The 16,027-nt window shown below is 31.8% G+C and overlaps 2 protein-coding genes across 2 annotated transcripts; both read right to left on the reverse strand.

Moving 5' to 3' along the window:
• Positions 1-767: 767 nt before the first annotated feature.
• Positions 768-4,713, reverse strand: LOC122294997 (vesicle-associated protein 1-3-like). The gene is made up of 8 exons (XM_043104002.1): positions 4,424-4,713; positions 3,732-3,802; positions 3,534-3,615; positions 3,274-3,389; positions 3,010-3,171; positions 2,817-2,858; positions 1,754-1,831; positions 768-1,049 (listed from the first exon to the last, which is right to left on the reverse strand). Exons 1-8 carry the CDS (start codon positions 4,473-4,475, stop codon positions 942-944), a joined length of 711 nt encoding a protein of 236 aa, XP_042959936.1. The 5' UTR covers positions 4,476-4,713; the 3' UTR covers positions 768-941.
• A 3,348-nt stretch (positions 4,714-8,061) lies between these two features.
• Positions 8,062-10,346, reverse strand: LOC122294734 (protein RGF1 INDUCIBLE TRANSCRIPTION FACTOR 1-like). Its single transcript, XM_043103658.1, has 5 exons — positions 10,124-10,346; positions 9,860-10,039; positions 9,656-9,730; positions 9,095-9,235; positions 8,062-8,712 (listed from the first exon to the last, which is right to left on the reverse strand). The coding sequence occupies exons 1-5, from the start codon at positions 10,127-10,129 to the stop codon at positions 8,371-8,373; spliced, it is 744 nt and encodes a 247-aa protein (XP_042959592.1). The 5' UTR covers positions 10,130-10,346; the 3' UTR covers positions 8,062-8,370.
• Positions 10,347-16,027: the final 5,681 nt, after the last annotated feature.

Genomic DNA, 16,027 nt, shown 5'->3' on the forward strand with positions numbered 1-16,027 from the left:
GATCCTTTATGTTTCAACAAAACATAATTAGTGTTCTGCTATAAATTATAGCAAGAAGAGTTACTTGTGCTTTTTCTGATCAAAAGCATCAGTAATTAAATAAAAATAATAACTCGTGTTATTGGCTGAAACTTTTCTATGATTTACAGCACACGATTATTCCAGCCAATCAAAAAGTTGTATTTATAAAAGTTGAATAAAATATTATTAAAATATATATTTTTAATATTATTTTTATTTCAAGATTAAAAAAATTAAATTATTTATTTTATTTTATATGAAATTTTTAAAAAATATTATAATGATTAGATGGATTAAAAATAGTGATAAAAACAAATGAGATCTTAAGCAACCGATAAATTGTTGAGAGTTTCTACCGATTTGATTTTTTTTTTCTTAATGATTAAAAAAGTATTTTTTAATGAATTTGTGAAATGTTTTAAAAAATATTTAAAGTGATTTAAAAAAAGCTTAAAAATACGCAAAATAAAAGTGTTGTGTGCATAGTGCACTTATAGTGTGTGAACTCTCGAGACCACCTCTCAGTAGCGGACCTAACAGTTCCCCAGATGATTAGTATACCAAAAAAATATAAATATAATAAATAAATTTTCAATTATTTAATATATATTTAATAATAAATATGATTGGACGGTTGGTTTATCATGGTCCCAACTTTGAAGACAAATCCACTAATGACACCCTTTAAGAGGAAAAAAATTACTTAATTAAACCTAAACATCAACATGTCTGAAAACCCAAAAAAGTTGCTCTTAAGAACAGACTTGGATAAATCAATCATTCACAAGGTCTAAATACAATAATGAGAGGCTACAATTTACACACTAGAAATAGAAAGAGTCCCAAAGACAGTTAGTGTGAAGAGAAGCCACCATGAACAACCATATTTGATTCCAAACACCCAATGCAAGTTCCAGTGTTTAATTGAAAAAGTAACCAACCAGGATGCCAAGGAGACCAACCAGCATCGCAATTAATAAAGAGAAGCCACCGGCACCACTTTTGCTCATTTGTTTTTTCATCAGATCCTATCAAATGTAGTTTTATAAGGTCAAGCAACTATGAACCACATAATTTTATTGAAACAACAGAAAACACGACAGAGGAGAGTGACACAGTGCTGTAAAATAAGGATAGTTGTGAAAGAACAAATGGGACATAGACTTTCAGTCAAGGATGCAAGTTTCATAGCTTGATTGAAGAGTTAAAAACAGAATTTAATCATTGGTATACAGACATACAATTCTCAAGGAACTAGAGTTTCCTTGGACAAATAACATTGAATGTATATGTGTGTCATAGCAATCTCAGTAAAACTCTGTTTATATTAACATTATATGACGATACCAAGTACTGAAGCTTAAAAAAGTCAAACTTCCTACCTATCAAAAAGCAATGCATTAGAGAGAACCTTTCTTAAACTGACTATCAAATAACAATATGGATCTAACCTTGCTTCTTTTTACATGAATAGATCTCATAGAGAATCGGCAATCTAACTCAGTATACTTGGTTTTACATTGCCTCACTCGTATGATTATAGTTAAGTGCAGTAGTGCCTTTTACTGAGAGTTAATGCAGGCGAACATAACATGACAAAGCATACAGAGTTACCGGACAATATGTTGAACACAAGCAATACAAAACAGAATTTTTAGGAGAACCAGTAAAAAAAAAGAGCCAAGTAAGTGAAGAGCTAATTAACAACATACAATCCAAGAAAAACCAATACCAGTTCTTGATGTAATTTCTGATTTTGTTCCAAGGCCAAAGTTTTCTCCTCAGTCAACTTAGAAATCATAGACCATGCCTGAAGAAAAAAGATACATCAACTTTCCAAGGCAAAATGAAATTTAATCAACCAATTGTATTAATAAAAAAGACTATAATCAGGCAAAACAAGAACAGTAATAAATAGACATAAAAAAGACTATAAGCAAAATTGAGAAAAGTCTCCATGCTACACTACTAACTGGCCAAAAAGCTAAGAGCACAAGGTCTAACATCTAAGTATTTGTAATTGAAATAATAGATCCCAAATCACCAGGGTATACCTCCCACTTCACTTAAACTATTTTATATGGGTAATGAAGTTTTTTTTCTCCATGCTTGAGGCCTCAATACCTTATCCAAAAATGAAAACTCAAACCAAACCAGCTAAAATCTATTAGCCTCTGCAAATAAGTGAAAAAACAATTATTGGTTCCTATAAAACTGTTAAACTTCTGATAATCACCTTAGCAACAACCGACAACTCACTCTTTGACTTTCATTTCTCCCATAAGCACTTCATAATATGACCCAACTAGGAATCCAAAATTCATACCACTATCATCCACAGGCATAGAGTAGACATTTTCACTAGGTTTCAAAAACAGGAACATAGAGACATGTTGTAGGAAACAAACGCTATGAGCCTACGATTGACAAAATTCAAAGACATCAATGTCTTATTTATATAAAGACATCTAGTACCCCCATTTAATGCTTAAAGTTGTCAGCACTATATTTTCTGGAAGTTCATAGTAACATTTATTGACTCAGATGCTTCCAACTATCTATATATACACATTATAATCTTTGAAACATAAATAAAACATTAAAGTGTTAAAATGTCATGTCTCAAGCATCCTTCATTGACCATACAATTAGAAACACAGTGACTCGACACACTCAGAAAGCCTAATAAAGGAACAGAATGGAACAAAAACATTCATTGACTACTAAAACGAAAAGCACAGAAATAATTGAGAATAACAAGGATGTCTTGCAAGAGGGGTAGAGAGACATTTTACCTCTGAAGACTTCTCTTTAGGATCCTCTAAAGATCTTGATACCTATGTTTACAACATTTAAACCAACATACCAGACCAAAAGTAAACCAAGTTGGTATCCAATGTCTCCATCAAAGTCTTTGAAATGTTTTTAAAAATAATGTATTGGAAAAGAAAAAATGGATTTCAAGAAAGCAAAATAAAAAACGCATACAGAATCAAATAATGACATATTTTGATGCCCATTCTCAAGCACTGATGCCCTGGGAGGAGAACCTTCTTCGGATCCTTCAGGTACAGGTGATGGGGGATTTGCAGGAATGTAAATGACCCTCAACTTGAACTCTTTGACAGCCTTGCCATCTTCTTTGCTAAACTACAAGAGCAATACACCACGTCTGAATTCATGGAATTAAAAAAAAAAAAACTGCAAAACACACAACAGCCAGAAACAATAGCTGCAGCCACATTAACACACCATATCCGGAGTAATGTCTTTTGTAGTTGCACCATCTGCTGCAACAACACTTTGGAGGAGAAATTTGTCCTTGCACTGCAAATCAGGGGGTAACTCTTTTGGAGCTTGCATTGTTACTGCCAGAATACATGCCAAAAAAACAGATGGATTGGCAGAAAAGCTACAACTTAAAACCTAGCAACAATAATTTCAAGATAAAGATTCAACTAACGTTTTCCGTAAACAGACACACGCTATTCAAGTTACTAGTAAGTATTTACCTGTAACACTGCATGTGCTTTGGGGCAAAACAATACCAGCATTGGGACGGACACAATACTTTTTGGGGTTAGTTGTTTTGACCTATTCCATTACAATGTCAAGTACATTAAACAGAATATAGGCATAGTTAATTGATGGCATATACCACATCAAACGAATAAATAAAAACCAGTGATGAAAATTCAGAAGGCAACTACCTTGAACGCCACATATTTATCTGTTTTATTGGTCAGTTGCAAAGAACATGAACTTTGTTTCTTCACTTCAACTTTTCCATCATGTTTCAGCCAAACAAAAAAGACCAATTAGCAGAAATAAACACATTGCAAGAGTTCCAAAGAGTAAAATTAACATGACAAACAATTGGGCCAAACAGTAAACAGAAGTAACAACTCATCATGCTTAGAGATACTGAAAGAAACCTCAAAGAAGCATTTGGCTCTATTCAGATGGTTACGTATCTTCAAAAAAAAAAAATCATTTCAATTTATTTTCCTCAACTCTCACCAAACGAACCCAGGACAAAGTAACCAACCAAAAACACCTCGCTCAATTAAGCAGATAACCTCACTGTGATACAGAAGAAAAACACCGCAAATTATACAATTCATGATTTTAACTTCCCCCAATTTCTCAACCGATAGAAAACTCGGGCAAATCATGATTGCTGAGAAACAGCGATAGTCTACGCCATATCGAACAACTCGCTGAATAATAAAAGTGCGTTCTTACTTGCATATAAAAATGTGCGTCCTTAGTATTCTTATTAAAACCAGTAAGCATAAAACACGGCATGCAAGTTTTTTCTCTCTTATTTTCCAAAATTTTCCATGGAACCAAACAAAAAACTAGTCTGATTAAAAAAAACTAAACAAAAGTAAAACCTTACACTGGAATTTGAGTTCTGTAGGGTGAACGCTTAGAAGATCCCCAGTACCCATGGCTATGAATCCAAAAGAAACAGAATTTCAACTTCCCCTAAGAAAGCTGAAAATAAAATATATCACAAGAAATTAAAATTAGGGTTTCCTGAAAACGGGAGATATAGGAATAATCTGAGAAGAAACGGAGGCAGAAATCAGTTCTCGAGATTTCATAATTCCTATAAGCAGATAGCATCACATGCCGGTGATTTTGCAGTGTTCCGTATCGTGTGTCGGAAATAGTGGGGCGCCCAAATGGGCCGTATTTTTTCACTTCGTAAACCAAGGATAATGATCGAACGGTGGCGCATTGGCTGTCACCTGTATTGTGTGGTTAGCTGTTACAGTAGGCAGACACTTGGTTTGTCCTTCCGTTCCATTCTCAGAGAATAATATATGGGTTTGGTTAAAATAAATAAATTTTTATCTATTATAAAATTGAGATGAGAATTTTAAGTTTTAAAATAAAATATTAAAATATTAAAATTTAATATTATGATTGTTTTGAAATTTGAAAAAGTTAAGTAAAAATTGAATTATTTATTATATTTTTTATAAATATTTGATAAAATTATAATAATGAGATGAGAATTTTGAATTTGAAATAAAAATTTTATAGCACCGAACCGAACCGAATGGATAAGTATGGAACTTTAGTTGAAAATTTTAAGAAGTTTAAGAAAATTTGATCGTCAAAGATCTCTAATTTTAAATTTATCTATTCATTTCAAAAAAGTTAAAAATATAAATCTCAAACACGGTATAAATAATGAGAAATGATATTTATAATCTTAGCCATGCAAACTCTTACTCTTTTTTTTAAAAAAAAATTAATAAGTATGAGACTCATATAAAAATAATAATTTTTTTAATAGTAAGTCCCACTTTTTTAAAAAGGAAATGCGTAGAATTTACACATCTTAATACTATGTCTAGTATTACTCATAAGTAATTAGATTTGATTATATATTCTCCCAATCCATCCAAATATTATCCTATCACAAGTTACTTGAGTGAGGATTGTACCATATAATATATTATATATAGTGGATTTATATTCTATATAATTCTTGTTTGAACCCTATGCATAGAATGTGAGAGAGAAAAATGTATATAGGAGAGAGACATATATATATATATATAAAGTTGGTTATAGTATATGATTTGTATATGCTTTCTCTTCCTCTCCGCGCCTAAGAATTATAATATTTTTAGTTTCATTGGAGTCCAATAATATATATTGAGCATTTAATATTGCATTGAAAATTAACACATATAATCATAAATATGGTAAGAGTCCTCTTCACGAGACCATCTCCCTTAAGAAATGATTTATACAAATTTTAAATAGATAAGTCGCGTATAAACATTTGCAAAAAAATTATATTTTATTAAAAAATATATAAAAAAATTTATTCTTTATTAGTGAAATCTATTTTTTTATTAAAAAATTATATGCGAGTTATATGAGGCTTACACATAAAATTTTAATTTAAAATATAAAATTCTCATCTCATCTCATCATTACAACTTTCTTAAATCCTCATACAAAATATAATAAATAATTTAAATTTTTCTTTACTTTTTTAAATCTCAAAAGAATAATAATATTAAAATATAATATTTTAATATTTAATCTTAAAACTCAAAATTCTCATCTAAAAATTTTCAATAGCCAAGCAAAACCTTATAATTAGCATTACTCGTTCAATTTCTTGCGTCTCGATCCACACTATCATGAAATATTATCTCATCAAAATGCTTTAGAAAACAATTAGTAAATTTTCAAATAAGGAGATTAGATATGTTCATTAAAAGTTGGCTTCTACAGTTGTATGCATTGAATTGAATGATTCCTTGACTGCTTCTTCTCTCCCTACTCCCTTGTTTTGTCTTTCAAGATGTCATAGGATCATTAAATGTGTGTATATATATATATATACAATCAGAGATAGATATGGTACTAAGGTGGTCCCCCTATGTGTAACCAGAGTGTACCTCAAACACCATATATTACAAAAGTTGACATGGTAACAACTGCAAATTTCCGATACCATGTTGATTTGTTGGAAGAATAGGTATAGAAAGAGGGCTAACATACACACCAAACACAACAGCACGTGTTTGACAAAAGACGTGAGCAAAGGCCATCATGGTACTGATACGATACAGATGTCTGGGAGGACATATAAATGCCAAAAATGCCTGTCCCTTTAACGCATAGGAAGACATGCATGCGTGCACTGCATGCTCATGAATTTAAACCAGAGACTGTAGTACGAAGCAGCATTCAAAACCATTATTTTCTCAACAAACTTCTCTTCAAAGTTTAGCGAAAGACATCAGTCTGGGAATGGAAATCGGAAAAGTAGAAATGAAGAACAAGTCTGAGCAAAGAAGGATTCTGCAATCCGCTGTCTAGAAGGATTTCTTGGAGATGATCATGACCATAATCGTGAATATTTTTTCTTTCCTTTTCTTTGAACAAGTGAGTATGTTAGAAATAAGGGTCCATGGAGAATCTTTCCACTATGATCATTCTATGGAAAATGCGACATTTTTCTTTCATTGTCCTTAAAAGAAATATTCGAAGGTTGATGAATAATGCTTCCCCATCGCAACAAGGTAAGAGTGGCTGAAAGAATTATTCAGTTGCATCTAAATTAAGAATAATATTATATACAATCGTAAAGTATGTAAATATCATATACTCACTTTAAAAAAGAGTATAATCTATTATTAAAAAATTAATTTTTTTCATGTGAATATAATATTTATTTATGTTTTTCAAAATTATTATATTATACAATTTTCGCACTCACAACTACAAGAATATATTCAAATTATCCTTGATTTGGGACAAAGACCAAAAGATTTTTGGTCCCCATTTCTATGCCCTCTTTCAGTTTTCCAGCTCAAATATCTACAAGAGACAAAAAGGGATCATAACTCCCAAAACTTGGTGAGAGAGAGTATTAAAAAATAGGGCAAGCATAGAAGTCCTAAAGACATGTAATCCCAAATAATAAAAAATAGAAAAACCATAGTTATAGAGAGCACTAAGCACAAAAAGACAATTAAGTTAAAGAATGAAGTTACAGGTTCCTATAAGATAAAATAGAATAGTATTGTTAGGATCTCAAACATATAAATTCAAACAAAATAATAGGCAAACTCGGTTCAAATTTTGTCACTTTTCTCCCCTAGAAGAGGAGAATATAGGCAGGAAAGAAAAAGAAAATAAAATGGGGGTTGCCATCTTTCACCCTTTCAAGAATACAGAAAATAATTGGCAGACCAGTCTTCAGATTTTGTCACTTTTCCCCCCTAGAAAAGAAAATATAGACACAATTTTGCTTTGGTTTCTGCTTTCAAACCCCCCTCTCCTCCCACACTCAACTCTCCCAATTTCTATGAAAAGTGGCAGTTCCCATCTGTCCATTAACTAAGCTTTGCACTTTTTTGGTAGAAACTTGAAAATGCACACATGCCCATAAAATCATGAACATGTTCATTTACATTACATATAAGCACAGAAAGTGTAAGTTCAATTAAGACCCAAATACTTGGCAAAATGGAAAATAACAAAAACAGAACCAAGTCATGGCAGTACAAATCTTTGGAAAGTAAATTATATAACCCCATAGCCATGGGAGTAGCAATATAACTAGAAAATTTTGTCAGTATTCTGAGTCTGTAAGAAATAAAAACAAAAAAATACAAATATCCAGCCACCCGTTAGAGAGGAGAGATGGAGAGAGCCCTCTAACAAAATTGGGAGACTTCCCTTATCCTGAAATTAGTATAAAGGAAAAGTAATTAAACACCAAACTTATCCTAAACCTCCCTCTAATATTCTCTCTCTCTCTCTCTCTCTCTCTCTCTCTCTCTCTCTACCAATCAGCAGTGAAATTCAATAAAGTGGAGCTCTTTGTGGAGTCCCTTTTCTCCGGTTCATCAAACTTGCCGAGATTTCTGGGACTGGCGAACATACCGGCCGGCACGCCGATCCATACACCGACAAGCTAGTCCTCTTCTTCCTCACAACCTCGGTTGTGGCAGTGCAAGCAAATGTCCTGCAGTCCACCCCACCACATCCACCCGACCCAGAAGAGGTTTGGCTCGAACCGGTAGGTTCAAGGACACAGTCGGCAGTAATCGAACAGTCCTCTAAACCCGGCTCGGGTAAGGACAAGGACTTGCAATCGAAGAGATACTTCGAGATTTCAACTTCCGTCCTGATGAGATGATCAATCTGTGATAAGGAAAAGGAAACGGTCAGAAATGAGAAAAACCCAGGTGAGAAAAAGTGACGAGTTGAAAAATTGGAATTGGTGTGTAGGAGAATTGAACAAGAGTGGGACTTTAGCGAGACCCAGATGAGTAAGTGTGTAAAAATAAACTGGCTGTGAGAAAAGCACCATGCGCGAGTAAAAAGAGCCAGAAGAGAAAGCAATTCGAGTGTCTTCATGGCAGACTTGAGAAAAAGAGAAATGATACTCGTCTCGGAGGAAAAAAAAATTTCGAAAACTGGGATGGAAATGTAAAAGACTTGATAAAGTGTAAAATGGGGTGAGGGATAGTGAGGAATAGAACCAAGTGTGATAGATCAGAATTAGGGTTTTGGGCCAAAAAACCTTGCAGGAGAGGGAGCAGAAGAGGTATGGGTCTTGTAGGCTTCTGTCACAGGTGCTGCAAAAGTTGCCGGAGCCCCTGAAGTTCCTTGTCTGCGGCCTTTCGTGCAAAAATACCACTTTTGCACTGTTGGTCGTGTACGACTGTAGAGGGTTGGAGAAAGTAAGACTTACAGCAAAGCATAAACAAGAAAATATGGTTATGCAGAATAAATTCGAGTGTTCTTAATTTTACACTTGTGTGTGTTAATTCCTTCAAAACTTCCTCCACAAAAACATGTGCATAAAATTCTCGGTGTGCAAAGAAATATAGGGGAAAAGAAGCAGAAGCAGCAGTGAGCAGCAGAAGGCAATTACACAAACTTGAAGAACTAAGAAAAGGGTAATCTTCAATTTTCAACGAAGTCAGTCCTCTGAAAAACCCAAAAAGAACGAAGTTTTTTTTTTTTTTTTTTTTATCAGAAGCAACTCAGACATGTTCTGTGTTTTCTTTTTCATTTACAAGGCTTTACATGGTTAGGTTACCAGAAGACCATGAGCTAATATCTTCAAGAATATACTTACTTGAACGAAGGCACAGTCAATCAACTTTGCAGCATCATCCAACCTTATAACATCGTGATAAACATACCTTCTTATCTGAACGCGGAAGAGCAAAGGATTAAAATTCAATATAAAAAACTAAGGGTAACGTAATGACGAGATTTTTTAGAAGGAAGAGGTAAGGAATTCTCGAAGACTGTTGTGGTGAATTTTGAAAGGAGAAACCTGCAAGAGTCGGTGAGTGCGGTGAGGGGACAAGCAGTGCGGGCAGAGACTGATGCAACAGTCCAGACAATAGACATTCTTTTCGTTCTTCTTGGCCTCTTCGTGAATTATGCATGCGTTGTAGAACTTCTCTGTGAGAAGTACCTCAAGCCACCGAGGTAGAAGATGGGAAGCAATAAGCTGAAAAATACAGAAGCATAACAAATAAAATTAAATGAATTTCCACAAGAAAAAAATATAATAACAAGAGAGAGAAACCCTGACCACCATGTTTTCCGTCAGTTTCTTTAGTGGTTTCAATTTTAAATGAAGAAGAGAGAGAGTTCTATCATCGTGCGGGCAGGGAGGGCTTCATGCTTCATCTCACCAAGATATTGGCGTACACCCCCATTGAGAGAGAGAGAGCCTAGCAGGAAAACGCAAGCGGCGCCTGGCAATTGATACAAGTATTACTGTTACCAATGAAGAGCAGGAGTCAGAGACGAAAAGGAGGGGTTGGCGTCATTTAAAGAAGAGGCGGTGTGGGGCATTATCATACAATTTATATTAATTTATTGCGCAAAAGATTGGAAGACAAAACAATAAATATAAGTAGAGATTGGTTAGAAAGGACGGAAAAAAAAAAAAATCTAGTTTGAAGCATATTAATATTGATTAAAAAATAAATTTTATCAAAAATAATATTAATTTAAATTTTAAATATAAATAAATCAATATTAATATATAAATTAATACATAATTTTATTTAAACGTAATAAAATTAAAAAATATATATAATAGATTAATCTCAAAAAATAAATTTAAAAATTGATATACAAAAATATATTTTATAATAAAAGGATTTTACAATACCACGTAACAAGCTATATTATGTTAGTTTAAAATTTTAGTTTGAATTATTATATTTTTAAGTTAATATGTAGATCATATTATTTAAATAATAATATTTTAAATTATTGAAAAAAATAATGTCAAATATAATTTTAGTTGTGCAAATATCATGTGTTATTTTTGAAAAATAGTAGTCTATAATTAAAAAAATTAAAATTTTGATATAAATTTTTATTTATTTTATTGTGTAAATATGTTTTATCTATTAAAAATATATAATAAAAGAAGAGGAGACGTCGAAAGTAAACGCAAATCAACGTACGGAGGGAGAGTTTTCCATCCCAATTGATGTTTACAAAAAGACCACATCCAGAGAATCCTAAAATATTATTAGTTTTGTTAAATATAAACACTTTTTTTTTTATTAATTTACGTATCAATAAAATTTTTTATTTTAAAAAAATATAAAATTTTTTGAAAAAATAAGAAAATATCTTATTTCATAAAAATTATATTTATTTTTAATTCCCATCATTTCGTTAAACATATATCTTATAAATTAATATTGATGCACAAATTGATATATAAAATATGCTTGTAATAAGATTTTTCTAAATATTATATATAATCTGAAAATACATAAATTTTGAATACTTTTTTTAAAAAAATAATTATCATTAAAAATTAATTTTTTTATATAAATTTTATAGTTATTTACTTTAAAAAAAAAAAACACTAAATTTACACACTTTAATATTATAAATAAAATTTTTCAAAACACAACCCAAATGGGTGTTTGTGACGAATGGGCGTGGGTAAATGGGTTTCTCTTTTTGCTCTTCTATGCTGTGCTATCTGCAACCCGACAACACAATAAACAGTGACTTTTCTCTGATCCAGCTAAGAAAGTAGCTACCAAGAGGGGGGGAATACAGCTTTGAAAATTGACCATTTCTGACTTCTGTCTACCACTTTTACCCCCCAAGTTTTTTGTGATGTGCCCAAATCAACCTCAAGAAAAGGTAGAAGGAGGATTATCTCATGTAAAAAATAATAATAATAATAATATTTTTTTTAATTATTATTCCTTTAAGAAAAGTAATTATTGTTATTTATTATTGAAGAAGTTGGAATGAAATAATTTTTCTTATTTATTGTTGTAGACACGTGTGGCTTATAATAATATTTAAAACTTTTAAATAATTTTCAATTTATCACCTCGCTCTTTTAATTTATTATTATTTTTAACAAAAATTCAAAATAGATACTCGATAAATAATTTAGAAAAATATTTTAATTATAAAAAAATTACACAAAACTAATTTTATAAATTGACATGATTTATTAGATTATAAAATTATATTTATTGTAAAGTAGACTTAATAAATCAAATAAAATTACATTAATTTATAAAATTATTTTTATATAATTTTTTATAAATGTAGCAATATTAATTTAACATACCATCTAGCAAAAAATAAAGGGCGGCGCTGGAAGCTCTTGCTAATGCATTCTTTGTCCTTTTAAAAAAAAAACATTTTTTACATGATTTTTTAACATCTTTAAATATTTAAAAAAATATATATTCACAAATTATTAAAAATATTTACTTAATCACAAAATTAAAAAAAAAAAAGAATTAAAAAAATCTCAGCATGAGCCCCAACGGGAAGTACAGTTTTTTCCAAAAGTAAAATCTTAAAAAAATGAAAAAATATAATTACCAATATAATTATGTATTAATCTATACATTAATGTGATGTGATTGATTAAAAAGTAAATTTTATTAAAAACAGTATTAATTTAAATTTTAAATATGAATGAATCAGTATTAATACATAGATTAGTACACGACTATACTTGTATATAACAAAACTCTTAAAAAATAACTCTTTTACCTTACAAATTCTTCTGAAATTGATGAAAAGAACATTATATAGATGATCAATCCAGTTTCAACTTTATCATCAAACATTGGTTGCACATGAATGATTTATCTGAGATTACGGTTCGGTTTGACTCTAAAAAATTTTCATCTCATCATTATAATTTTTTAAATTTCTGTATAAAATATAATAAATAATTTAATTTTTTCTTAATCTTTTTAATTTTTTAAAAAATAATAATATTATAATATAATATTTTAATATTTCCTAATTAAACTCAAAATTCTCACTTATCAAATCATACATACGAGTTCATAGATTCAGCTCCTAATATCATTTTACTCTACTGCCAACGGCGTTATGACTTCCTTTCAAAAAAAAAAAAACGGCGTTATGACTTATGAACAACGTTTCCACGTGCAAAATGTACAGAAATCTGTTTTTTGTTTTTTAATTTATGCAATAACCTAGTTTTGACTTTAAGGGGATTCGATTTGCTTTGATATGTCAGGGCAGCTGGACATGAACGAAGTGGTTTAGAAATTAGAGATATTGTGAGGGGTAGCCATGGCATTTAGCCAAGAAGACGATAAAATTGGCAAAGAGATACCCGCTTGGTGCCAAGATTCTTAGGTGCAGACAAAGAGGGTTTAGGGCCCTAGGCATTCGCAATTGCGTGTGATCGTACTCATTTATCATCAGCACTCAGCAGTGCAGGCAGCCTAAACGCACTCACCGGCTCAGAGCAGAGCAGAGCAGCCCAAACCAGCAAACCTCATCACCTCAGGTACTTTCATATCACATCCTACAGGTACTTACTTTCCCCCCACAACACAAGCCCAGGATCTTTTCCTTTATTACGTGAATTGACTAAAGTGAGCCTGATTTAGCTCAAGGTCTTTTAGGGGTTGATTTATGACCACCCAGGCTTCTGTAGAGTAAACAAATCAGAGATATTTTGATCTTTTCGAGTGTCAAAGATAGCCTGCCTCAAAAGTCAAAGATACTCTCTTCAAGCAGTAGCTGAGACTCTTTTATCTTTTTCTCATGCTAACTTCAAACCAAGCTAAAATATGGCATCCCATGAGCCATGTCTTCTTAACTGTCACATATCATCTCTTGGTGACAGAAAGAGAAAGGAGCTCATTGCAACTACTCAAGTTAAACCAAACCAAACCAAGACAAAATGCTAAAACGAAGAAGGCAATAAAGATTGTCTCCGTTTCGGGAAGATTTGCTCGTCTTTGAGATTTTTGTTATGAATCACTTGTTGCTGGATGAATCTGTGTCTAAAATTGATGCTCTACTTAGGGTTGGATCCCTGCTGGTTAGGCAATGTAGATTCAGCATGTTGGAATATAAATGCATGTCTTGCTTTGGGTGGTTTGCCACCCAGCCAAAAAAATTAGATGGGGCAGGGAACATGGGAAGCACGTACTGGAGTTACAGACAATATGATTCTCCTAGATATAGTTAGCAACTAATGCTGCTATAGGTGTAGAGGGGGTCTAGCACTAGACGAGGATAATTGCCCATGAGGTGGGATATGGGAGGGAGGATAGGCTCCATGTGCAAAGGGATTGAACCAGTTCAATAAAAACCTAAAGTGCAGGTCATTGCTAACAAGACGATACAAAACTCTTTTAAGGCTCTAATCCAAAGGAGTCCGGTGTTTGCTAGACATCACCTCATGGGGTGGGGACTATCCCCCCAAGGCCTCCACGGGGAGGGATCTGCATCTTGGTGATGATCATGTTCTCGACAACAGATCCAGTATACTTGGTGCTGGCGAAAAGTACTGTGTTTGACAACAACTTATCTTCAGCGACACATCTCCAAAAGCATGCTTGCAGAATATATTAACGTGGAATATCATAAAAGATTTGAATGTGTTTTTACAACCTAATCAAAAGTTACCCATTTCAAAGCTGCAAAAGCTTTTGAAGATTTTTGCCTCAACAACCATTAGTCCCAAAGTACTGGAGGTGTCTTCTGTGGTTGGACTTGGGCCCGTCGAATGGTTTGAAAGACCCTCTTTTTTCTATGACAGCAAAGTACATAGGCTGGCTTTTCCTTGATGGGCAACATAGCTCCGAGAATGCATATCCACACGAAATACCCCATCCTAGATTCCCATGTAATGTCCAGTTATCATACGAATGAAACCAAAATTTTGAAGTCGATATGTTTAGGCTAACTTTTTATATATAGAGATGAGTTGAGTTGAATTATGAATAGTAATATTTTGTTAATTTTATTGAGATAGATTTAATTTTTTTAGTTGAGATGAGTTTAATTTTTTAAGTTAAAATGTATGAGATGCGTTAAGTTGAGTTTTTTTTTTTTTAATGAAAAGTTGAAAAAATAATAAATCTTATCAATGATTAATTTGAATTGAGTCGGTTTGACAACCGCAGACAAACTTAATCTTTAGAGTTTTGCTACATGTAAATAAAGTCGCTTATTAATCTGCGTACCAATATTGATTAATTCATATCTAAAATTTAAATTTACATTATTTTCAATAAAATTTACTTTTTAACTAATCACATTAGATTTGTGCACATATTAATATGCAATTATATTTACAAGTAGATTTTTCCTAATCTTTATGCCCTCCCTCCAAAAAGAAACCAATTTAGGTTGAGTTTGAGACCCATATTCATCATCAAACTGTGGACATATGAAAGCTTTATGTTTATGATTTTAGATTTTGTCAATACTTGTTGGATCTATTGAGACTAACATATTTCAATTAACTTTTTATTTAAGGAGTTGAGATTTAAAATAGAAAAATGGTACCTTTTTTTTTATTTTTTTAAAAGTAAAATGAGAAACAAAATAAATTTAACTGAGAATTCGAAAAATATTCATAACAAAAAAAAAAGGTAGCATTGTTTTTTAAAAATAAAAAAATAAAATTTCAAATACTACACATTTGTGGGGACTGCTATGATATTGTTCCGGACAGCTGGCAGATTGCAAACTCCTACGGATAATTATGAATTGCGCGTCACTTAAAAAAAAAAAATTATTATTAAAAAATTTAATTTTTTATCTTATATTTATTTATTTTTTTAAATAATTTTACAATATTCATACACTACTATAACTAATATTTCTGATGAAGTAATCATCAAATAAGTCAACCAAAGCTCTACATTCAACCAATCACGTTAAAGGCACATATATAACAGCTAGATGTTCTTCGTAATCCAATTAATTAAGAAGCATTGATTGAGTCCAAGATTGTATAAGTCGTCACAAGTTAGTTAAAATAATTATGGAGAAAAATATTTTAAATTTGGTGTTGTTGGAATCTTTGACTACTAATGGGATGATCTTCACCAACCTTTGTTTCAAGAGAAGTTCTATATTCATAATGAGCAATTGGATGGTCTTCCTTAGTTGTGTATGATTGTTAAACCATACTTAATTCATTTTAATTTAT

Source organism: Carya illinoinensis, chromosome 14 (assembly GCF_018687715.1).
Source record: "Carya illinoinensis cultivar Pawnee chromosome 14, C.illinoinensisPawnee_v1, whole genome shotgun sequence".
Lineage (NCBI taxonomy): Eukaryota > Viridiplantae > Streptophyta > Magnoliopsida > Fagales > Juglandaceae > Carya > Carya illinoinensis.